The 26,462-nt window shown below is 38.9% G+C and overlaps 1 protein-coding gene across 13 annotated transcripts in view; it reads left to right on the top strand.

The window, feature by feature from the left end:
• Nucleotides 1-26,462, top strand: part of tenm4 (teneurin transmembrane protein 4) — a 139,856-nt gene that overhangs the window by 37,362 nt on the left and 76,032 nt on the right. For 12 of the 13 annotated variants that reach the window (XM_067507781.1, XM_067507784.1, XM_067507786.1 and 9 more), the window contains exons 4-5: nucleotides 16,712-16,933; nucleotides 24,812-25,061. In XM_067507781.1, coding sequence (XP_067363882.1) covers nucleotides 16,712-16,933; nucleotides 24,812-25,061 — 472 coding nt within the window. The remainder of the gene's footprint in view (nucleotides 1-16,711; nucleotides 16,934-24,811; nucleotides 25,062-26,462) is intronic. The other variant, XM_067507791.1, reaches the window with a different exon arrangement.

The following is a 26,462-nucleotide window of genomic DNA, read 5'->3' on the forward strand; positions in this document are numbered from 1 at the left end:
CCATTTCAGCGTATCCAGATGTGTTCTCTAATCCCAATTTTCCCCCACTGTCATGGCTAGACCATTATGTTCCTGTAACCATGAGAACCAGCAGTGGAGATGCTTGTTGAGGCACTGTTGTTATTCATGTGTTCCATAACCTGTGGAGGAAAAAATAAAAAACGCGGCTAAGGCCTACACACTTTGTGTTGATAGAAAAATGCTTGTGTGAGTGACAGTGGTATTTCTCTAAGGACAACATGTAATTAGTTCCAGTGGGTGGTTAGTTGTGTACTGATTTTGCTTTCCCTTAAACCATTCTCCTGGGAGATCTGTTCTGTATTGATTAAGGAGATATATAAATACATAGCCACGCTTTAAAAACTAAAGTGTGATTTAAAGCACTTTTATTTTCATGCACAATGCATTTTATATACAGAATAAATGTCGGAAAATCATAAAGTCAGAGGACTTATCTGCGTGATACTTTGTTTTTAGAGTTAAATCATTTTTTTAATATTGCTCATTACCCAAATCTCGGTACCGGTAGGCATTTCTCCAGGGCAGAGCCTCGGAGAACTCCAGTGAAATGTTCTTGTGAAAGTCCCTCGGCATCCTTTCAGCTGCAGCAGATATGCATTTTTTTTTGAGTGCACTTTGTCAGGATCTTCACACACTTCTGAGATCACTAAATAAATCAGCACTGATTTTTGTTAGATGCATTTAAAGCAAAGTCTTGACTGTTGTTTTATCACCAGTAAAATCGTTTTGTTCCCCTTGGTAGAGACACTGCTACTACTACAATATCTGCTGCATACTACTAATAAAGAAAACATCAATAATAATAATATAAGGATCATAGATTTGACCAGATGTGGTGATTTGCTCTTAAAAAACAATATAGTACAAATCCAGGCCAGTAATACAAAATTAGCGGGCAAATAAACAGTGGTGGACGAAGTAAAGTAGTGTGAAAAAACAGTGTGCAAATACTGTACTTTTCTACAAGTGGGTTTCCTTCCATTCAAATTGTTCCTCAAGTAAAAGTACAAAATTATAAGCTCAGAAGCGTATGCAGAATGATCCATTTCAGAGTAAATTAAATACGACTGGATTATAAATGTTGATGTATTAATTTATTGATCATTTTTTGGTTGCCGTCGGTAATGATGGAGCTTATTTTAATGACCTTTATAACCCTGTATTAACTCTCATATATTTTGAATCTAAACAAGTGAATTATGTACTACTGGGTATTTGGTAAATTATTTAGAATCAGAATCAGATTCTGAAAAGTAATTAGTAACTAAAGTTATAAGTAAACGTTGTGGAGTAAAAGTAAAAAAAATATTTGCCTCCAAACTGTAGTGAAGTCAAAATATGAAGCAGCAGAAAATTAAAAGACCAAAGTAAAAAAGAAATGCCTCATAATTATATGTCAGTACTTAAGTAATTGTGCTTCACTGACCCTTGCAACCATCACAAAAGTGTATTTATACACAGCAAGGAGGATGGCAAGGATTGTATGATGAACCCAGATCCATCAGTGCTGTAAAACTGCTCAATAAAATATCAGACTTGATTCATAAATTCTCGAGTTATCCGGAGGAATGATGCAAGGATTGGTGTGATGTGCCAGTGGAGTCTCTGGTTGCTGGATTGAAAAAGCTAAAGAGTGGGCTCATGATCAAGTAAAGATAATTGCATTAAGGTAGACTGGACATATGGAACATACAATTGACAATTTTACAGTGCTACTTTATCTTGAAAGTTGTCCTCAACTAAAAGAAAAATGTTTTTAGAAAACACTGTTATATGAATATTAACAAAAACATATTATTATTTTTAGAAATATAAGACACACAGACGCAAGTATTCTGATTGTATGTAGGTTTCTTGCATGTCACATAGTCATGTCTTTATCACACCAAGCAAGTATGGGAGCATGGGTCCTTCACTGACTAATGATTTGAGGTAGCAAGCAAAAAATGGGACTTAAAGATGAATAATGGTTGGGTTTCTTAATTCAATCCTGTTTTTGTCTGCATGATTAAACAGAAGTCATCAATCAGCATTTTTACCTTCAAAGCGCAGAGTGGCTAATGTGCTGATGTGATCGGGCTTTTAGCTGGGCTAAGACAAAATTTTATTCATGTTCGCCTGTCAGATTAAAAGTGGACAGTCTGTTCGTGTGGCTCTGCCATGCAAAGGCTATTTTCTGCCTTTTTGTATCGATTTCTCCACATTAGTTGAGATATGATTTTTTTTTCCCTTTCTTTACTTGTGCTGATGTCTTTAATTTTTCATTTTGAGATAAAAAGTGCTTTACTACTATTCAGGTTGTATTGTGGTAATGAAGCTGATGTGATTAGCAAATAATCCTTAATAATACTACTGCTATACTACTTATAGCAGTATTTGACTAAAACAATTAAACTACACCTTCTGCAATTAATATGTTCCAACTGATAATGAGCTGCAATTACCATAGTTCAAAAAATGCAATGTTATACTATTAATTAGGTTTACATTTCTTAACTGACTTATAAAATCGATAATGAAACACTTGCAGTAGGTGCAAACTCCACAGTGACGATTATTTATTCGCGTGCTACCTGTATCAGATGCTTGTTGGAGGGTTTGAGACTCTGACGAAACTTTGAGCTGTTGAAAGATTGAGGTTAAGAGCTCCAGGGCGGTGCTCACTTACTGAATCTTTGAACAGAGCGCGTCTGTCTATGAGGGACAGGTGCTCTTCGTAGAAACGTGTCAAAAGGCTGAGCGGCTTTGAAAAGCAAATGTCTCATAGACTTGAACTTGAGTGGGGAGCACCTCAGTCTGTCCCTAACCATGTTGATAGTGAGATACTGAAGACATCTTTGCTCAGTTCGATTCACCCTAGTTATTCTTGGCTCGAATCACATTTCACTTGCAAAGGCATATACTCAGCTTGAGAATGATTGCTCGATGCATTTTTTATTAAGAATTCGATCTGTTAATGGCCCATTTTCTTTTGTTACGTACTGTGTCTCAAAATTGACCCAGGCAAAGTAAAAAAAAATAAAATAAAAACAAGTTTGCAAAAGTTACAGAAACGTTAATGTTGCAGTGTCTAAACAAGCCCGTTTTTTTTACTCCTGCTACAAATGTTATCCACTACGATTAACGTTTAAACGCTGTTAGTTAGCTGCTCCTTAATCTTTACTTACTGGACACAGATAAGTGAAATTAAGAAAACACACTTGAAATATACTCTCTGTCTAATTATAGTTTTCAACAAATAAAACTCTGAACAAGCAGCATTTTTTTTTTTTTTTTTTTACCCTTTGATATAAAACCCACACACCTTTATCTTGTACTGTAGTGCATATTAAAATACCAGTGCTGGTGTCCACACCCTTCTCAAGTGAATAAGCAAATTCTTTGATGCACACTCCACATTTAAGATGTGCTTTATCTTTGAACTGACTCTCCAGAGCTTCGCCTCCCTCCATATTAAGAGTCTGTGGGGTGAATTGAAATCAGACTTCCAATTAGACAAGACATTTCCTGTTCTACAGGACTGGATTCATTAGAGCATGTTTTACAGCAGTCTGGTAGGACCACAGAGACGGGGTTTGTTCTTGTGACCTTGGAGGAGCGGCAAAATTTTTGCACAGAAACACACAAATGACAAGGCACAAGACAATTTTTACATGAATGCTAATATTAATATTATTGCCAGTTTTCTTTGCTCAGGAAAAGAAAAAGGAATCCAGATCCATACAAAAGTTTTCTATTGTCCTTTTTAAATTGCATATTTTAAATGGTCACTGAAGCTTGTTTGTTTTAATTTTTATCGTTTTAGTATAGTAGCGTTTGGTGATTAGCACATAACTGTTTTAGATAATAGTCTTAATTTTAGAAGAACCATCCATCCATACATTATCTGTCACCACTTATCCTATTTGGCTCGCGGGCTGTCATCGGGCAAGAGGCGGCATACACCCTGGACAGGTCGCCAGGGCTAATTTCAGAAAATAATATATTAACTTATAATGATGTGGACTACAACTATGGTGATTTCAAGTGAACTGTAACTGTGTGGACGTAATGTAAGAATAAAAAATTTATGTCGTTCTTGAGTGAGATATGTTTAATGTTTTGTCAGATTATTTTGTCAGTCTGATAAATTTACAGTTGCTCTCATTATACGAAATAACTTTCCAAATGATCTCTCAATTTTCAAGGTGTTACTTGCAAGCTTGTTTGGAGAAACAAAGAATCTAAGAGCTATTTATCCATATAATAATTACCTTTTTTGTCAAACATCTTTTGTATTAGCTAAAAAAAATAATATTTACAGAAACAATTACTCGGTGTACACAGTTAGGATTATTTTCCTATACATTTCCACACAGTTGTATTTGATGCATCAGTGCCTTTTGGCATCTGTGATAGAGACACAGAGGCTGTGATCATTTGCTGTAGGGGACATTGTTTTCTGTAATATTGGGTTCTGTAATTTCACTGCATCCACAGTGCACAACATGGAAGCTTGTTCTGCAACGGTCACACACATCGTAGCAAGAGAATATCAGGCGAAATGATGCTTCAAAGAAATCACTAGTGGTTTCCAGCTCACAGCCGTGATTATTTCCACCCCCAGTATTTCTTGTGAAGTTATTTATTTGTTTACTTTTTTTTTTTTTGGCAGAGTCTCTGCTCCAATCATGGATTAGTCGAGATATTCTCTGGCTCATTTGCAGGCTAATTTGCTGGGTTTTAGAGGCCCTTGTGGACAGTTTTGGGTTGTTATCTGTGGAGTTGCATACCCGCTCCCTGCTAGTGCCTCTGTCTGTCTAAACCAACAGCACATCAGGGCCCATCTTACCACTAAGGCTCAGGGGCTTCACCAGAGCTCAAAGCATGACATGGAGCCGGATGAGCCCTTCTCCATGGATGATCATCCTGTCCCAGCCTCACAACTTCTGCCCCCTTTTTAGCAGTATCCATTTAACATAGAGTCGATTATCTATGCTGTTATATTTATGTTAGTTTCAGGGAGTGTTCGTCCTGCTGAAACTGGACTACAAGTAGCCATGTGCCAGTTTTGTATTCTGGATCTGTGAGGGCATGTTGTCTCACAGGCATGAATGATCTAGACCATATTTAACCAATCCGCATAAGATACAATGTCTTAGTTGTTTTTGTTTTAAAACTTAAGAAAGGATATAAAACCTAATAATAACGAAACAGATGGTTTATATTTCAAGTCATTTCCACCCAGCGAGCTAAACCTATTTTTAATGCAAATGACAAAAGACCACTGGCATCAGATCAATACTCCGTATTGGCCCGTTCTTTACAAAAAGTGCGATTGGTCCCTCGTTGCTCTCCTGTTTATACTGCACCACCAAACCTACATAAAAAATGAAATGTTGTATTATTTTATCATATTTGATGAATCTAGGTGGTAACATGGTTTACTAGTCTCTTGCAATAACATTCCAAAGAGCTCTGAACAACCAGTTATCTTTAGTGGAAGTTAATTAGTGGTTGTTATTGAGGCTGAGAAAGCAGAGATCATAGCGTGCTGTTGCCCTAGTATGAGATGAAAATAATTAAACTTCCATGCTGAGATTTTTCTCATTAGTGGTTAGCTCTGATGTGTGTAAGTGTTTGACACAGATCAGGTACAAAACTTTTAGACTTAGTTGATCTGTAAAAGATTGATCAGTAAATAGCAGATTTACTCATGTAAATGTTTAAACTTTTATCTGTCACTTCATCAACCAGAACTGGATAATGCTTGTTTTTATTAAGCTTATGATCACATCACATCTATGTGCAGGATATTTAAAGCTGAAAACGACACACATACCAACTATCTAACATCAAAGCCCCTTTGAGTGTGAAAACAGTAGAATAAAATAGTAAAAGTTTCAGAGGATGCCAATGACAAGTATCTGTGACAGTAGCTGCATGGCATTTGTGCTCATTGTTCTTTGAACTTAAAAGCAGTAGCTTTGAACTGCATGGAATAAAGCAAAAAAATCGGTGGAATGACTCACATGATTGTCTGTGGGCACTGTGTGATTAATTATTTGCAGCACTCCTGTTTTTGTTCACAGAGTTAGTCATCACTGCATGATTCAAAATAAGATTAGCTCGCACGCTTAAATATAGGGGTAATGCACACCTAGGATTTTCACGTACATAAAAACATTGCTATTTCAAAGCCTTTTGCTGGACAGCTCAGATTCATCCTGGGTTATTTCTCTCTTACTTCTCTCTATGTACATAGACGCAGTAAAATTTCACAGCCTGTGCATTTTGAAGAAAATGGCTCAGGACATAAGCTTCAGGTTTTTCCCCCTTGTGCCTTCAGAGGTTCCCCTGAAGTACTGCTGTCATGCTGGAAACACTAGTCTTATCTCAGCCGTATAAATTGCTAGCTTCTGCAGCAGGTCACACCAGGTCTGTGTGCATTTTGGTATAGATGCACTATTCAGATGATTTAAGCTAACGTATCACTAGCTGAGTACTAATAATGGTTTACAGTAGGTTGGATGTGGAAAGGCTTAGCGTTTAATTCCGTGAAATAGGACATGTAGTGCAGAACGGACAGAACATCTCCTCACTGTGCTTAGGAATGAATAGCTCCTGGAGACAGTTATTTTCAAAATATTAAATTTGGCAGTTTCTTTCAGGAAATAAAAAATATCGTGACATCTGTCCTTCAGCTGCCGCGTTGGTTTTATGAACCTGTAGAATATGCTGAGATTACAGTGTTCTATTGCGTTGAAGAGATGAACCCGGAGAAGGATGACAACAGTTTGTTTTTTCTTAACCTTCTTTAAAGTGTTATATGGTGTTAAAACAGTTCGAGACTGAGAGATTAGGGAAATCAGGGTCATCAGACTAAAACATGGAAATAATTTTGACTTTGTGGAAGGCTTAAGGTATTATTTTTGTATATTTCACCCAGCAAGAAGCTGCAGGTTGGAGCTGGCTAGTGTGCATCACTAATTGGATGCGTGGCACTCTCGATCCTGGGTCAGTGTTTAATTGTTGTGGTCCTTTAATTCTATTCAGATGCCTCCCTTTTAATAGATTACCTTGACTTTTTGATGTCAATATTCCTCACATGTCAATTAAGGGGAAGGGCCTGCTAACCTAATGCAACTTTGGAGTCAGTCTAAAGATATTTTTAGTTTCCACTTGAAACAACTATAAATTGTGGTTCGTTTGGGATCAGAAAAAATGCCGACTGTCCTTCCAGTATCCTGTTATTTGTACATGATGGTCAATCATGTGTACACAGAACTATTAAGCAGTAGCATTAAATGTTGCATTTATGAGCTTGAATAGATGAAGAAAAACTTGACAGTGATGCAATTCATTCTAAAAGATAACATAATGTATACAGCAGCAGGCAGTGGTGCCAACATTAGCTGGACAGGCTTTATATAGCTTTTACAGATCAATTAAAAATTGATTGTCTCCAAGCCCCAATCAGCTCAAGCCATCCCTGGTAAATCAGAAATATATATATTAAGAAAGAACCAATAATGAGCACAAATTGAATAACTGGATTGACCGAGGGTAAGTAATATCTATACAGCATATAGTTACATTTTACTGTATTCTGCTCATATCACAGAGGGTCTAAAAGCTTTGTAAACATGTGTAGCATTATTTAACAAATAGCTGTGAAACAGTTAATGTTCTGTATTCTACAATGAAAAAAATCCATTTGAAATTCACATTTTGATTTACGTCTGGTTCGACAGAGTATTAGGGGATAAATCGGGTGTTCATTTTGTGGCCCCTTCTCCAGTTGTGAGGACTACAACTACCCCAGGCAATCTCATTTCTATTCATCACCTCAGTGGAAATTTCGAATTGAAATTGGCCTACAGTAGCTCTTTCAAACCAAAGCTTCTACAATTATGCTCATAAAAAAAAGTGTTTTCTTCCTGCATATTATTACTGTATATTTCCCATCCTTTCCTCTACCGCTGTGTTGAATGCATACTTTGGGTTTATTTCAGGAAAGACGCCCAAGAGATGCAACTAAATGACCACAAAGTCCTAATACTATATCCAGATTCCTAATTTGTTAATGTAATTCATTTTAGTTCATCAAATTCTTATTACTACTTAATTTATAAACAGACCTTGTTTTCTATGTTGCAGACTGGTATGAATTATATAAGGACTTAGAAACACAAGCCTCTTGACAGCATGTATTTTAGATAGCCTTTTGAACTGTCATGCACTCAGTGGGATCTGGGAGGAACACACAAATCAATTCTTTAACACCGACAAAGTGTTTGAAATGAAAAACAGTGGGCTTTTATGTAAGCTATCTGGAGAGCATGATTAGAAGAAGAAATAATGTTTTGACAGAGGTGTGCTCCTTTATCATGAAAGTCTACATATTACCAGGATCTTTCTACACAGCACAGCAAATCTGCGCAAACCAAACAAAAGGTGGCCCTTTCAGTACGCGGAGAATTCCCACACTCAGTCTTATCACATTTTGATTCCGGGAGAAACTTAGGAAGATGTGAAGGCTTTCAGTTTTTTTGTAGGCAGTGCTTAAGCTCTTTACTGTGTTTTATTGGGAATGTAACTTTTTCTTAAGGGTATACTTTAGAATTTTAATAGGCCAGGCCTGGAATGCGCTGAAGAATGACAGGATGGGGATGGTGGCATCTTTGTTCAGCAAGGCCCCAGGCAAGCCACATGTAGCCCTAATGAGTCTCTTACAATTTCAGGCTCCGCTTGCTCTCAAACACCAAAAGTAAACTTTTGTCTTTTTTCCCCTCACTATTCGGGGACCTTAAGAGGATTGTGGGGTCATTATTTATTCATGCCATTGTGTTTATTCACCAGCCTCTGTGTGTGATGGGAGAGGGAATAGAGCAGCTAGTGCAGACGGAGTAAAAGCTGATAATTATCCACTATTAGCATTGTTTTTTCACCCATGGTTTAAGTCGGCTCAGTTGATGATCGAGCTATGATAGAGGTCTCGAAACATCCATTTAAAGCAGATTATCGCATGCACGCCTTTGAAGTCGGCAGTCCTCCGCAGAGAACATGCCGAATGGGTGTGGATGCATTTACAAGCCAGTTTTTACTCCAGTTTTTCTCTACCCTTAAAGGAGATACTCCTTCACGATGTCAGTTACAAACACTCGCGTTGACCAGGAGCTCCTTAAAAGCAGACATCACATGCCTGCAGGATGTTGTTAACAGTGAGAGGTGAGAAGACTGGAACCTTTACTTTTTATCCTAGAACAAAGAAAGCCCTAGGGATGCTTGAATGGGGCTGAATGGAGGAATTTAGCAATGTCAGACCGCGTCAGAACTAACATTGATTCAAAAGGCTCCTGAAGTAAAAGCAAAAATAAATAAATAAAAAGAAGACGACAGAGAACCAAAGAATGGAAAAAAAATTAATTCTGAAAGACTAAGAAGTCTTGAAAATGGATTTGTGATTACTCTAAAAGAGCAGTTTGGAAACTTTTCTTCATTGTCCTTATTGTAGTGCATCAGCCGAGCTGTCTTGACATGGTTCAGGAGTTGCCGCTACTAGACTTTGCTATAAAGCTCGCAATGCAGCAGTCATATTGTTACTCCTCAAGTGGATGACATTTATATTCAGTTTGTTTAGGGTTTCAATTTCACATTTCCACTCTGATTTATTGTATCACAGAGAAGTCGAAACAGATGGTGTCTTTCGGCTGAATTGCAGGCCACACCGTCTCTCCAGCGCAGTGAAATAGAGTGGACTGGATGGTTGAGAGTGGCAGAAGCCAGGCAGGGATGCGGGTAGAGGATAACTGGGGAAGGAGTCGGTGTCTATAATCATCCAGAGCAAAAATGCTGTCTGGAGTCTCTGGCTTCATCTTCCTGGGTGATGTTCTAGAAAGCCACAAGTATCAATACACTGCTGCGTGCCAAGACCTGTATGCTACTCCTGAATTCTTATCATACTCAGATGTATCCCTCCTCCTCCAATCATCAGAATAGATTCACAGTCAGTGATTATATTCTCCTACTTGTGTGATTTTTAAGATCATGGAGATGTTCGAGCTGTCAGGAGCCCCTAGCCTGTGAGTGTGCTCCTAATTTTGTTAAATTCACCTGTGTCTAACCATTCAAATTCTAACCACTTCTTGCATCCAAACTGTCTTAAAGCAACAGAATATTAATATTAATTGTCATGTTGTTTTTTCTTGGATTCAGAATTTATGCTAGCCGTCCATTTATAACACTTCAAGAGTGTACAGTAGTTCTAAGTAATGGATGCTGGCCTTAAAGTGCCGATAGAAATGTTATGAGTCAGCCCTAAGTGGAATTGTGCCTTCTGTGGTAATGCTTTTTTATTACACACAAATATAATTTCCATTTTCTCAGTAATGGTTAGCCCTGTCTATAAAAAAAACATTTATGGGTATTTACAATTTGTTTTCAACCTTATCATACATTATGTTCACTCTCGGTTATTATGATATTGATTCCTAGCGAGTAAAGGGCAATGTCAGAGATTTTTTTTATCATTTTTCCAATGTTGGCTCATAAAAGCTCATTTCCTACTTCCTCTGCAAGTGTGCCTATTTGTGTTGTTCGGTGTGCGGTTTGTGGTAGGGTGTTGGACCAGGTGCAGTGTCCTGCAGATTTGCATGTTGCCTGACAATTTGATAAAATTGCACTTCAGCATCTGTGAAGGTTCTTGTAATCTTGTTGCAGCCATATGTTTAGAAAACCTGGCATTGATGGTGTTAAATCATTAAAACTCTCCCATTATTTAGCCGGGTAAAAAAAGTTACCATGTACTTTTGCAGCACTGCTTATCACTTGGATTTGCTGCATTAGGCTTGTGACTTTTAGCAAAACTGTCCCTATGTGCTTGCTGTATCTCATTTGTTTTTCTGGTTGTGCTTTTACTGAAATGGGATCACCTATCAAGTATTAATTTTATAATAGGGTTGTTATTGCTAGTAGCAGTGCAATAGAAAACAATTATGTCATTTTGAGAATCCTAATAATGCAAGAAACAGAATTAAACCATCTTTTTTGTGTTGCCTAGGGAGCCCTGACAGATGTAATTACTACCTGAAGACCTACATCAATAACTCACATGAATATCAGTGAGTTCCTAAAATATAGAAGTCAATTCAAAACTTAAAATCACTTTACAAAGGGAATCCATTTATAAATTCTCAGACACATTTTACAGTATTTTAGTTTTCTTCCTGATAAACATGTTTGAATCTTGTGACATCTCATTTAGATGGAATAAGTGAAGTTTATAGTTTCACTATTGCTATTTTATTATAATATTTGGAAACAGTTTCGGAAAAAAATCTCTAGCCCAATGCACAGGAAATATATAGATATCTTCATTTGATTTTGCATGTTGTCATTATCAAGCAGAAGAAAAAAGAACAGTCTTATTGATTTCCTAACTTGCATTAGCAGTAAAAATGCAGTAAAAAATATTATTGTTTTCTCATTTTACAAAATACAGTTAATCGTCATGTCACCCAACCCTAGCTGCAATGTTGGTCTGTTAGCCAATGCTCACTCCATCTTTCATCATGTTCCTTTGCAAAAACACCAGCACAGAGCTTTATTTCCTTCAGTCACAAAGATGTTGCATTTCTAAGACTGCCACTGACACAAAGGCAGGACTAACGCTGCCTTTCCACACTCTTTGAAGTTCAGTCCAAACCATGAGCAGTGATACTGTAGGCAAGAGGGTGCATTTAATCAGTCAAGGCAGAGCTCAAATACTGCCAACATGTTAGAAAAAAATCAGAAAGGGCATCAAACCTCCTTTCATGGCTTTAGCAGCTCTAAAGCCTTTGTATTGCAGGACATTTTCAGGACATCTTGATCCTGACTAGTGGACATCTGTGTTTCACACTGTAAACATGGCCACTATAGGTAAGCAACCAGACATCATTAGGGACACAAAGCAGGAAGGCGGAAAAGATAACTGATGATGCTCATGCAATTCAAACACAATTAAATATCCAATTAAGGTACCTCGTTGGCCACAGTACCTAGGCAAATATAACTTAATTAATAGACAATCATTTTTCCTAGGTTTGGCATAATACTCTTGTTAATAAAACCATTTCCTTTTTTCACGATCAGGCTCAATATATCTTTTCTTTAATGCATTATTACCACACTGAAACTAAAGTATGATGACTTATTTTGCTTTGTTCTTTAGTCTAAAGAATCATCAAAATATTAATAATAAGTCCATTTTGACTTAATAGCTAAAGAGTTCACACTGCTTATGAGTCAATATAATTACATTACCCTTAAAATGATGTCTTGTCCAAGCAGTTGCATGCAAGTTATTGCATGCAGGAGGATTAACACTAGCAGTAGTGTGCATGCATAACCGAGCCATGTGGGTGGCTCCAATATTCCATGTGATTTTTAAAAAATCCATGTGTAGTGTCAGACTGTAAAGTATGCTGAGACATAACAGACCAGTGTAGCATGAACAAGAACAAAAAGTTTGTTTAGTGGGTTTAATCAAGGTTACCAGCTAATCTGGTATGCATAATATCACGCACATAGACACTGCAGAAGGAAGACACACTTTGAGATGCCTCCAAGGAGAGAGGTAAACAGCTGAAAAAGAAGGTATTCATATGTGGAAGCTGATGTGGCTGACAGATACTGGTTCAAATCAAACATTCATTTTTGGAATACCTTCTTGGCGCCACTCCTATAATCAGACTTTAAAGAAAATCTGTGTAATTAGAAGTGTGATAATTGGAGAATGTATAATGAAGTCAAGCAGACAGGTGAGAAATACATAAAAGGGGTCTGTGCGATTTTGAGGAGAATTGAAAAAGTGCTTCTCCAACTATTAGCAATGCAAATATCGCAGAACACGTGTGGTGAATTTTGACCAATACTCTGCCGTTAAGGAAGGTATAACTGGCATAAAACAGCACATAGGTGGTTTTCCCTAACAGTTTGGGAAATATGCAATGTACCACGCACAAGTAGAGCCATCCATTCCACTGTCACGTCCACATTACAATACAGTCCAAACTGTCACAGGAGCAAGAAGGATCTGAATATTTGCAGTAGCAGTCAGTATAAACCGTGTAAAGACAAAATGGCAATCTTTTAGACATTCCATAATTTAGTTTAACATTAGCATTGAATAAATATGCTGGTTGCCAATTTACTACTAGTTTAAACACAATCTGCATTTTACCATAAGAGTGTGGATGAAGACTCGTGTCTCCAGTAAGAGTCTTGAGTCATTTCTCTGTGCCCTGTATGCTTTGCATGCCACATGCCCTCAGTTAATGGTATAGGCCAGGTGCTGAGATGTCGTATTTTTCTGTACAGTTGATCTGACAATACAAAGCATTTTTATAGATGCTGCCCACAGCCGTAGTCTTTGAGCAAACAGATTCCCGTCACTGTGGAGTCACACGTCTGCTTCACCTCGCTTGTTGCAGTCGATATGCGGAGCATTTAACTAAGGCATCCATAGATCTTATTTACCCTTTGTGTATTTGAAGAATGACAGCTTTTATGTCCCTGAATAAATCTTAATTTCTATGTATAGCTTCACAATGTATAGCAGTTGGAGAAAAAAAATCAGGAAGATTAGCTAAATTTAGAGAGAGACAAAGAGAGAGAAAAAAATCCAGGCTCTCCAGGTGAAAGATGTTGACTCTTCCTACTCGATTTTCTTTTCACTCGATAACGTCCTCCCTCTAAATTATATTCTCTATTTACCTGATTTGATTTTCACTCCCTTGGCCAGAGGAGCCTCCTCAAATAAAGGCATTTAAAGACAAATTTTCATGTGTATACTCATGCAGAGATGATTATTGATTCTGCCTCTCTCATGTTAAAACGTCATTGTAATTACAATTCCTACATTAATGATTGCAGTTACATCTCAACTGTGCCAATGTCTCTTCCTGCCTCCATTCATTAGTCAACACATATAAATAACCAGGACATCAGAGACCTGCATGCACAGATAATCACTAGAATGAAGCAGATGTCCATTTCGCATTATGAAATAAGTATTTTCCATATTCCACACCACTGCATTTGGTCATACTTAATATATAAGTCAGATTGGTCCCATAGCAGGAGAAATTACACTGCAATGAAGTAATCACATGCTCTATCACAGCAACGGGTAATGCTTGACCTTCAACCACCATGTATCCCCTTAACGTTTTCGAGTACAATCCAGCCCCTACTTGCTTATTTATTGTTGGTTTTAGGGTTGTAAAAAATATATTGATGCATTACTGTCCAGCCACTATTGCATTTTTCTGCTGCTGCTCAGCTTCTTTGTCCTATAAGTACTATATACAGTACAGTTTTTCCTTGAATGAACGTTTTCTTAACCGCGTTTTGGTTTGTTTTAATTGTTTTCTATTGTGGATCTATAGGACAATTTTAAAATTCATTTTATAATCGTTCATTTGTTTGTTGTTCATGTTCCCATAGAATCACTGTTGGATTGTATTGTTCTACCTTTTACTAAATTCCTCTGAATGAGAACATCATTATTATTTTCTCATTCCTTTTAAAACATGTAGCTTGTATGTTCTCTCAGACGTGGTGGTGAACTGAATTATACAATTTCAGTAGCAGTTATCCCTTTATCAGCAGATCACAGTCATCAGTTTATTTGTTTGTCCTTTTAATTGGGTTGTTGATTAGTTAATTATGGCCTTCACTACAGTGGTTGGTGGTCTGTTTTTGCACTTAGGCCAAAGCAGGGATTCTCTCGCTCTTCCTGAATCTGTCAGAGACTAAAGCAGTAACACATGGTCTACAGCCTCCTAAGTAAAGGTCCCTTTTTGCTGCTGTAAATATAGTGAGTGAAGGCAAAGTCAATCAAGTCTGGCAGTCAGAGAAACTCGGCCATCTCAAGCTCTGCAGGCCTCTAGCCTTCCAAAGCCCCGTCTGTGACTTTTAAGTGCATGTGGATATGAACTGCACCAGCCAGCATTAATTAAACACTGTGAGACAGTAACGCCTTTGTGTGAAAGACTAATGGCTGCTGAGCATGACTACCTTGACCTCATTAAGGTTATGACTTTGACCATTTTTTGAGGACTTTAATCTTTTCTTGTCTCATTGATGAATTCTGTCTTTGAGGTGAAAACTGCAATATTCAGTCAGAGCAGCTCATATTGGTCTTTCATGTCAAGAGTTTCAGTCTTGCCCCTGGTCTTTTACAGTGGCAGGTGCTAGCTCGATTAATGATACTTGATTCAGCAGTAGTTTTATGCTGTTTTGACACAGTCTGAGTGTAGTGTCTTAGATGTATCTGAGAGATAGTGGGATTGACTTTAATGGTCCCTTGAACAGCTCTTCCTCTCCCAGCTGTACATTGCTGTATATTCAAGCACAACAGTGTCACAGTCATTAACCCTCAGCATGGCCACTGTGCCTCTGCACCCATTATTGCACTGGCATTAAAAGGTTGAGAGAGAATTGAAGTGTGTGGTGTGAAGTATATACATTAAGCACAAACGGTGACTCTCTGGGGCAGTGGGCATTTGCTTGTATAGGGCTGCGGCTGATATGTTAATATCACTAATTGTTTCCTAATTAGATGCGAGTCAGTGAGTCGTATTTTAATACTCTTTGGAGATCGTTACAGAGCGAGAGGAAATTTATCTCTCCTGATGGATTGCAGTCTAGTCAGCAGGAATTTCAACGTCAACACCAACGGAGTGGTGGGGAAGATGGGGAGAGAACCAGACTGATGGCTTTGTGCGCTGCAGTCATGTTCCTTAACTACTCCATTTTCAGTGTGGTACAGAGCTGCATCAGAAGTTAATCACACACTAATAGGAGCTCTGTGGAGATTTACCATCTATGGCAGCATGGGAATCAGAACCAGTACCATTGAAAGAAGAAATTGCATGATCTTCATGTGTAAAAATTTGGGTTGCATACTATTATATAACAAGGAGCTGATCACACATTTGAATCCTATATTGGTGTTCTTAGGGTGAGTGGCCAGTGTGGTCCTGTGGTATTTTACTGACACGTAGGGAAGCTGAGATGGACACAGAGTACAGAAGACATGGTAAGGATTGGTTCAGGTTGGATTCATTTCTTGGCTGGCAGGGGTTATATGTGCTTCCACAGGAGGGGGTGTTAGCAACCCTGCCATATCTAGGAACACATTATTCATACGCCTACTGCACAGTAGACAAATTTGAGTCTGCTAGTACTTTTTGTAGTTCAGATAAGTGTTGTTGTGTTAGATAGTGTGATTTTGAAAATGAGCATGTGTAGAATGTAGCTAGCTTTGGATGTATTTTCTTACATCTAGCTGCCTTCATATGTAGTGTATGCTGGCTATGCTGGGATGTATGCATGTTACAAGTGAGCCTTGCTATCTTAGAATTGTTCTCTCTCCTTTTTTCACATTTAACATCCCTCAAAGGTGTGTTTGTTGTCTAAAACACCACCAGTCATTTGCCTTTTCTTTTCTATGTGAAAGTCATTTCAATTGTTTGCATTGTTCTTCCCAGCTGGGGTGAGGTGGCAGAGACAAAGGCAGATGTGTCCCTGTTTGTTTTTGAAGTGTCAGAGAGTTAAGTCATGCATGGGTGTGCGTGTCTGCGTACTGCTCTTATGTGATGTTGCCTGTGTTTGGGTGTGTTTCATTTCCCCCCCATGTGTTGTCTCTGTTTGTGGTCCACAGGTCCTCCGCTGCATTGTTCATCCGCCTCCTCCTCCCCTGTTGAGCAGCTCCCATACCCTCCCTCTTCCATTGCAGCCAATGAGAGCCAGGGAGGGTTGCTAGGTAACTGTGTGGCTCAGCCAGCCCAGGACTCTGACTCTGAGGATGAGTTTGGCCCCAATTCATTCTTAGTTAAAACTGGCTCAGGGAACCTGTATGCTCCTGCCACTGCAACTGCTGATGGTGAGTTGGTTTTCAAACTACTGTTGCTTTCTAGAGGTTAGCCTTCCCCTGCTCCTGAACATGTTGTGCTATAGGTCATGCAGATGGCTATAGGCAAGAATATGTCCCTTTTTTCTGAGCACCATGAGAGAGAGTAAAAACTTTAAGTCGATACATAGCCTCAGGAAATTGACAGAACTCTCTGAAGCAAGGTCTGCAAAGTTCAGATCCTCACTCAAAGAGATGGATGATTTTGGTTCAGCCGGAGATATTTGTCACAGATATTTCTCTTCAGTTTCAGTGCATGCTGGTGGGAGTTACCTTCTACATTGCCTCTATAGACTTTTCAGAAACAGCAGCCCGCTTGCATCCTCCGCACCCCAGATAGGAAATAAGCAAGAAATAAAGACAGTTACTTCATACCAGGTGCAGTGTTGTTCCTGCTGTACCATCATATATCACTGACTCCTTTGAAGTTATATTAAAAACAGTCTTAGTCCCTAAAAGACAGACTGCAGTTTTTTTATTTTGATAAGAACTTCCTATATTAGATCAGTCTTGAAGGTTCCTTGTTTGGTTTCTCATTAATAAATGTCAGCTCTTCATTCCTCTTCAAACTCTGTTGGCTTAAGGCTCAGTGAGGCTGATGGAATGACATTTGTGCTAAAACTGCAAACACTCCATTGACAGTTGACTAAAATCGACAGTAAAAGATGCACAGTAGATTTAGTAGGTATGTTTGTTACACCCTCTATCAGCAGTCAGCTCGTTTAAATATTTTATCAGTTTATTTGACATAACCATGAGCACGAATGCATAGTCTATGACCTTTCAATACAGTTTTGTTAGTCTGTGGAGTGATTTTGTGTTGCTGAGCTGACGTGCTGTTTGTTATATTATTTGATTGCTATAGATTTATATGCTCTTGTGGATTTCCTATTGGCATGGAAGGCCTTGATGCGTACTAATTCAGTGTACTTTGAAACACCACAAACACACTGCATGGCATATGAAAAATGCATGGACAGGAGATCATTTCCTCGAGGTAACCTCAGGACACAAATTTATTATTATGGTCGCAAAATGTCACAGGTCACAATTGTGGCAAGTTTATATAATGTATGGTTTAGGATTGTATGTAAAACATATGTGGGGGGGGGGGGGGGGGGGGGGGGGGGGGGGGGAAGCATTTTGTCATTCAAAGTCAGTGATTTATGCTGCTTATCTCCCATAACTCATCAATTTGCATGATGAATACAGTATTTTTTGATATTTGAATGCACATGCCTTTCAACTATGGCAGCTACGTGCTTCTCCCACTGGCACAGCAAACACAAAACAAAATAAAATGCTCTAAATAATTGATCAAGCTTACAAGTTAACTACCCAAAGGGTTGAATTACATGAAACTCCAAAGTGCCCCAGCTGCCTGCTTGGTAAGCCCGGAGAATAAGTTATTAATCCCATCACAACCTCCCCCCCCCCCATTCCACAGTAGCAACATGCTGGTCACCCAGCAGTGACATGACTGTGCTCACAGGGACAGGGGTGGGGGAATGGCCTTTACCTCGGAAGATTTGTCTCCCAACAATGACACTGATTTGCATAGGCACAGTGTTTAGGTTGGCCTCTGGTTGTCAGGAAAGAGTAGGACAGGACAAAGGAGGAATAAATCCAGCTTTAGTAGCTACCTTAGTCATTTTCAGCTTTTCATATTAATCCTTTTAAGTTGCAAAGTACAGCATGTTTCTGTGTAGCTTCTGCTGGTGGGAGCAAAGTCCCACATTCATATCTCAAAAACATCAAATTACTACTCTTGATTTTGATGTCCACTCTGAGGACCCTTCACCTTATTGCTGTATCGCCCATTATGATAATAAGTAAATAAGTAGTGAAATACGCAACGTAAGCTTTTCATTTGATATTCTCCCTCGGCGTTCTTCGTTAGTTAATTACAGAACATCTTTGACAGAAAGGACCCAATTACAATCAGAAAGAGAACAGAGAAGAGCCTCCACTGTTTTTTCACTTAAACCATCTAATGAACCGTGTAAGCTTGCTGCATTCCTTCGCTAGCGATTTCCATATCACATCCAAATATTTTATAAGCTCACAGATTTTGTTAATTCAAATCTGTGTATCTTTCATTTTTGGTTTAAATTTGTTTTAGTTTTTCACTCCAGTGAGCAACACAAATCACTCCAATTGGCTGACAGACCATTGCATGACTAATCCTGATTTAAGTTGGATATTACCAATTTTAGCCTTGCTGTCTCATGGAGGAAGTGATAGTCATGTAGATTTGCCATAGTGAAAAGGGTTATGGCAGCACAACAGCATAGTCAGTGTGATTACTACGTGAATTGTCTAATCAAGTAAATGGAGAAGGAATTATAATGTTTTATGTTTAATGTAGAGGTTGGGATTCTAGTTGAAAAAAATGTGTTGTCAGTTCTGCTTCTGCCGTTTTCAGTGGGAATAAGATGAGCAGAAATAGGTAATTTAAAAGCCAAAGCCAAAACAAAGTGATGTATTGACATACAGATCAATTATTGAAGAAATCTTCAAATTCCTGGTACAGTAAATATTTCCTTTTCATAGTCAGGTGAAAAACCACAGAAAACTTTGTATGCTTACAATAATTGGCCCACAGTGTATCCGCTGCACTGGATAACAGCAGATTACATTTGCTCAAGGTCATCTTTGAGCCCACATACCAGACAAAATGTTGAGCTGTATTTTGAATAAATAAACGCTCTCAGCAGCATGTCGTTATTCACATTATTAGCCACCAAGGCTGCGGTGTTTTCTTTATTTTTTCAGGATGCAGTTTTCGTTTGGAAGAACACTGAGCCAGGGTTCCTGTAAGGCTAACAAGGCTGCTCGCTGAAGCCTGCAGTCCTTTTGTGAAGCATGTGTTTCAATGTGGCCCTCGGGTTTTTCTGGGGGGCTTCTTCCTGGGGAGACTGCCAGTGGGAGCCCGCTGCCACGCTGAGCAGCAAGATCTGAGACATTGAAGCCTCCCAGCATTAGCATGTCTTAATGCATAACAGCATGGGGTTGGCCAGTGTTGGCTTTCAGTGCAGCCGGGCTCCCTGGTGAACGGGCCAGTGCACCACCACCTCACAGCTGACCAAGCAGGAATGCTGAGCTGGGTAGAAGGCTTTGGGACGTGGCTGTGTGTGAATTCAAATAAGTCTTCATTTGAACCACTTAATCTTCTCCCTGTGTCTGCAAGGAGCAGGGGAATCTGGTTAAAAGAGGTCACACCGGAAAGCAATTTAGCCACAGACACCATAAGGAATGAAACTATCCGAGGCTAAATAATAGTTTAATGAGGAGCACATGGCACTTGCATGCCGTGCCCCTGTTTTTTCTGAACATTTGAGATTTATGAGATGTCACATGTTCCCCTTGATATTGATTGTGAGTTATCAATGAACTGGAGCCAACGGACAATTTGGTCGGTTCCATACAACTTGCGGTTCGTCAGAGCAGAGACCGTGGATAATGCATTTTGCATACCTACATACCTTCTTTTCACTGAAATAAATTGAGATGCATTGCTTTCATTCCATGATCATTGCCGACCATCTGTGCTCCTAACAAAATCTCCAACCTCTTGATGGATATGCAGCAGAGTGACATGCAGAACAGAGCCTGCATAACCACTTGTCTTGTACTCACTAAAGCAGCTCAGTTATTAGTTTGAAAAAGAAAAAAAGAATACATTTTTTTCATCATGTTTTAATGTTTGAGTTTATTTTTGCAAGGACTTGCATTTACTTTTTTACTCCACGTATATGTAGAATGAATAATATAAAACATGTTTTTTTTCGTGCTTAAAGCCTTATTTAGTGTCCTCAGTGAAAGCTGGTGGCAGGAGGTTATTTACTGTTTTTTTTCTCCTCGACTTAGTAATGAATGTGAGCTTATATTCGGATTCCAGAAGGTCTTATTCCCCTTATTCCCATAGCGGAGGACGAGTGGAGAGTGTTATACCCACCATGTGTTGTTTGTGGTACCTGTTACCTCTCAAATGAGCACAAGAAAGACAGCTAGTATTCCCGCATGACTCTTCCCTTCAGACGTTTCTAATGGTGTAGGAAACAGCAGGGCCAGCAGAGAGAACCAACTTCAGGGAGCCAAGAGAGAGTGCAGCTTCACTGCCTTCATGACAAATTCTATTTGTATTTTTATAGACAAATGGTACTCAACTGGAAATTTTGCTCCTATGATTAGCCACAGGGGTTGTAGCAGTAAGCAAGATTTAATGATTTATCTGGGCACTGGATAGCTTTTGATTAATTCTGTATCGAATGTCTCACACCTCAGCGCGTTGATCTGGTGTCCGGGGCATGTCACATCACTTTATTTCATCAGGTGTGACCACCAGTGCTGTGGATTTTAACCACTGTCCTTGTTCAAAAATAGACCTTCTCCCTGGACACTGCACACAGTGGCAAATTAAGTCCATTGGAACACACCTCCGTATGCAACCAAATGTGGAAAAGCTTCCATCACTAGAATGTTTTATTTTTTTATGTGTAGATGTCAATATAGGGTTTTTTTTTTTAATAATTGCTACGTGTCAAACTTTACATTTTAATGAACATTTTCATGGTTTAAAACTGATGATAGGTTGGTAACTTTACCAAATCTTTACCAATAGGCATCAAATGAATTTGATTGCCATTGCATGCCGCATACTTTACACGTTGATTGTGCAGTGTTAAAACTGCATATTGTGTACTTACAATAGCTACTCTCAAGACCATGTGAAATATGTATCCGGCAAAATAAAGGCTGATATTTTAGACATACTGTAGATTTACTGCTACAGTGCAGTTTATTGAACTGTTTCCATGGCTACTGTCACGGATTTTACTCAGATAGGACACACGGCAGCTGATGTGGAGTGTGAGATTTGCAGGAGTACTTGTCAGTTGTAGAGTGGCATCATTACTGACAAGTCAGTGCTAGTGGGCTATTTTTCCAAAATGTAGTCAAAGAAACAGGAATTTCTTATCTGATAAATAAGGTCACTGTTTGTTTGTGCGTGTGTGTGTGAGAGATTCAGTCTCCTCACTAAAATGACAGACATGAGTTGTAACATGCTGTATTATACATGTGCTTTCCTTTAAGTATGTTCAGTAGTTAATGAAAAGTGAACGTTGATTGAAATAGTCTATCACCACTGTTGTTTTTATAGAAACCGTCAAATCTCCATTACTTTAAATTTTACAGCATAGTGCGGTTTTCTGTTACTTCTGAAGTTGGACTTTGAGCAATTTTACACCTAACCATTAGACACACATTCCTGTTATCTCCCAGGGTGGGAGTGAGGTCCTAGCTAATGAAGTGGATTTGCCTTAATTGCTTGTCTAGAATAACATCAGGAGGCTTTATATAAGAAAGAAAAATGAAAACTCACATTCCCCAGACTGAATGGATATCTTTAGGCTTCTATTATGAATGCCTTGTGAAAGTCTGGCTATTGTAGCAGCCCCCTCCCTTCTCTGTCTTTCTGATAACAAATTAATCTTCTTTTCTTGCCAATTCTGTTGTGCAAAGCAGGTCAATAGAAAATCATTTATTTTTTCTGTCCTTTGGATAGTAGTGAATAATTGTTGCTGAATCACCACATCTGTGGGGTTCCTTTGGCCCTGGGCTTTGCCTCGCAAACAGTCTTGCTTTTCCTCTTTCTGTTCATCTCCACAAAAAGAAGTGACTACTTACTTGGCGGTTGAAGCCTCATTGGAGCCACAAGGGCAAACATGCATGCAGTCCGGTAGTGGGTTTCAGTTAGGAGTGCTTACAGTATGTAGTATATTTCTGTAGAACATGGCCCACTATGAAATCTAATGGTTATGTCTTTTATGCAAATAAAACATAATCCATCTTGGACAGCACCTTATAGCCAGTACAGCATTTGTTTTCTGAGTAGTCAATGCATTCTGGAGAGTGATGAATTTGGCCCTGTCATAAAACCCTCTGTGTATGTCTGTGCTATGTATCAAATTAGCATAACCTTTTTATTAAACAACTTAGGGATCAGGTACGTTACTGAGCAGGAGGGAGGTCATCAGCATCTGTGTGGTTTAATCGCACACCAGCCTGTTGTTTATAAGGACTGGGGTGTGCCTCTCTCTCACTGTCTTAGCTAATTAAATAGGCAGCATTGTGCAAAACTGTGCTTGGTTTGGATCCATCTGTCAGTGTGACAGATGCATGACGTAAGATCTTCCACCAAATTGAAAAGCAATAAAACAATTTCTGTTGTTGAGCCTATAAAATATGTGCACCACTGTATGTAGCAATTAGCCATGTTAAAAAAATAAGTCTAAACATTACTTTTTGTCCTCTCCTGTTTTTTTCTGTCGATCACTAATCATATGCACAGAATATAAACAGAAAAGAGGTGAAACACTAATAATGTGAGAATGTGCTTCCTGTAAACCACGTGCGTTCTGGAATTTAAATGTAGCACATTGCATTTTTGTCTTGTTTTTCCTTGCTGACCATTAGTTAGTGCATTGTTACTACACTGTGAACACAATAGGCTGCCTTCCCACTTTTCTTAAGTACCTAAAGCACTGGAGTGTAGTACTATTTACTCTCAGTACACCCATTTTTGCACCTCAGCTGGTTATTTATCAATCTGCCTTGATTGTCATGTTGATATGGCTGCTTTCATGTTCCTAACTACAAAAAAAATCTAAATCTTTACTGGTGAGACTAGGTGTATGGTATGAAGGAGCTGATAATCTGTGTGTCTTTGTTCCACTAGCTCTGCTGTAAATTGGCAATTTAGTGTTGTGGATATCTGTGAAATAAAGGAGGGTTGCTGCCTAAAGAGCAGCCATTCTTTTGTGGCTCATTCTGCGGAAAGCCAGGAGTTCATTGATTGATGAATGGCTTAGCAGATGTGGAAATAAATGGATTCAGAGTGCACAAGCATTGGTCTTCTATCTTGTGAAGTGCAGATAGTATCAAATAGTGCATATAGGACCACTGGGTACAATATATTCTTCTACACTTCATATCTAATAGGTTCTAATCTTCTCATGTAAAGTGGCAACAGAGCTGGTAAAGGACCAGAAAAATAGAGCTCGTCCTGGCTGCCAAAACCTCTTTTATAAGGCAGCTGATAATGACAGATTGTGCAGCGAAAGATAAACTGATGTTGTTACTTATTGGGTTCTCTTTCAAATCTTAAATTTGCCTCTACTGAGATTTGGCAGTGATAAAAGATTTAACGTAGAGCAGAGTAAATCAGGCTATTGTTTAGAAAACATGGGCTCAAAGAACCATCCTGTGTAGATAAGCGTCCAAAAAAGTTTTAAGAATTGGTCACTTTCCAAAAGAGGCCGCCGGCTTGTCGGTTTGCACCAGATTCAGTGGCTGGTCTGTAGGAGACCTAGAGCACACACCTGTAGAGTCCACTGGGGAAAAATAATCAGCAGAATGACTTTTTAAAGAGAGTTTCATAGGATTTGTAGCTCTACAGTGAAAAGTGTTTATGTGTTAATTTATGTGCTGCTGATGAAACATGGCTAATCGTTCTTCAGTGTAAATGTTAAGGCCCAGGGAGATAAAATAACACCGCGAGGCACTAAATAAACAGTGAATTCTTCTCAACCTGCCAACACACCCAAAATACACATACACACACCTTCACAAACCTTTTGAAATGTACATCCTCTGTGACTGCAGTAGTTTTGAAACCTGTTTTGTGTTGGCAAACTAACTGTGAATCTAGGTATCTTTGATGCAGCATCTAAAGATAACCAAGATCCAAAAGTGCCTCAAACCACTCAGTGAAGGAGCAGAGTATAACCGTTAATCTTCTAAAATGTATATAATGCGTTTTTTTTCCCTTCTCTCTTTTGCTTTCAGACGGAGCTTTTCAAAACCACTCTCGGCTGCGGACACCTCCTCTGCCACTCTCCCACTCCCACTCACCTAATCATCAGCACCATGCGGCCTCCATTAACTCCTTGAACAGAGGAAACTACACTCCACGGAGCAACCCGAGTCCGGCACCCACGGACAGCTCTATTCTTCCTGAAGGTCCGGCTGGTGGTCAAGATTCCGGCAGCGCACAGGACAACTGGCTACTCAACAGTAACATCCCTCTGGAAACAAGGTACGTTGTCTCTCTGACAATTTACGTAGATGTTTGCATCTGTAAAACTGAGCTTGAGCTGGTGCCATTGAACACAGCTTCTCACACTTTCTGCTCCATGTTAAATGACGGCAGTTCTACCAAGAGGCAAAGCTATACAATGCAATATCCTACTAGGGGCAAAGGCCTACATTTGTGATGAACGCGACTTTGTGGCAAACAAGAGAAAAGTCCTTCTTTTGGGTCTTTGTCTAATGTCAGGAGTCATAACAGTGGATGCTGGGGAGTTTAAACAGCAGAGTAATTATAATCACGCTGGAGATGAAACAGTTCTTGCAAAATTACGTTCAGACTCCCGTGAGCAGGCTTCATAGCTCCTCCACTTCAGCCTTGAGTTTTATTTATTTCAAATTAATCAGTATTCAGTTCTCTAGCACATTTCTCAATAGGAGGCCCTTGTGTGAAGTAGATCTGTCAAGTGTTATTGTAACAAAGGGAATATCTGTTGGTATTTTTTTTTTTTCTTTGGCTGGTCTTATTGCTAGGTGGTATGAAATCAAGAATAGCAAAGCAGACTGATCCCAACCTTCCTAATGATCACACTGCTCTGCTAGCAGCAGAAAAACTCTCCAAACAAAACATTTACAGTGTGTATTCTAACAAAAAAAAACAAAACGTATGAATAAAAAACACATTTTATCTTAAGTTAGAGTATTTAGTTATTCAGATACATTCAAAGTTAGTGAAAAGCCTTAGACCACACTATTGTCTGTAGAAGTAGGCATTCAATATGAGCGTGCTATTACACACAGGCTCACAACTCACAGATCTCAGCAGTGACAGATCCTGAACATATATGTATGATGCTCAACACACACTACAGCATAGTGAACATGCTATCAGATTATGATCGATAGCCAGAAGACAGAAGCCTTAAACTAAATGAAGTTATGTGATGAAGCTATTTTGATTTGATATGATTTCATGGTATTGATCAATTTGCTTTTATGCTGATAGGAAGCACCTCGAATTGCCACCGTGTATGAAAAGTGCTGTACAAAAAAAAATTGACTTGGCAAACCTCATATCCGGACTGTGCTAAAGGCTGAGTTGTGTCAGCGGTTTTGTTCTTTGTGATGTAATTAGCTGTAGCATAACTGCATATTAAACAGTTTTTAATGTGATGATTTTGATATTTCTTGCTTTCTTTTTCTCTTTTAATGCTTTTGAAAACATAACATAAAATGATGATCCCTTGGGCCACAACCCTAAGACACCCCAGTAAACTGTTCAACCACATTTATGGGGCCACATACAGTATCTGTAGTGTATGTGCTTTTTAATACATTGCCGTAAATGAAACTATTGTTGACAGTTAAACGTTAATTTGGAATGGCTAAACACTCAACCATGTACAGACTT

This window comes from Channa argus, chromosome 6, assembly GCF_033026475.1.
Source record: "Channa argus isolate prfri chromosome 6, Channa argus male v1.0, whole genome shotgun sequence".
NCBI classification, from domain to species: domain Eukaryota; kingdom Metazoa; phylum Chordata; class Actinopteri; order Anabantiformes; family Channidae; genus Channa; species Channa argus.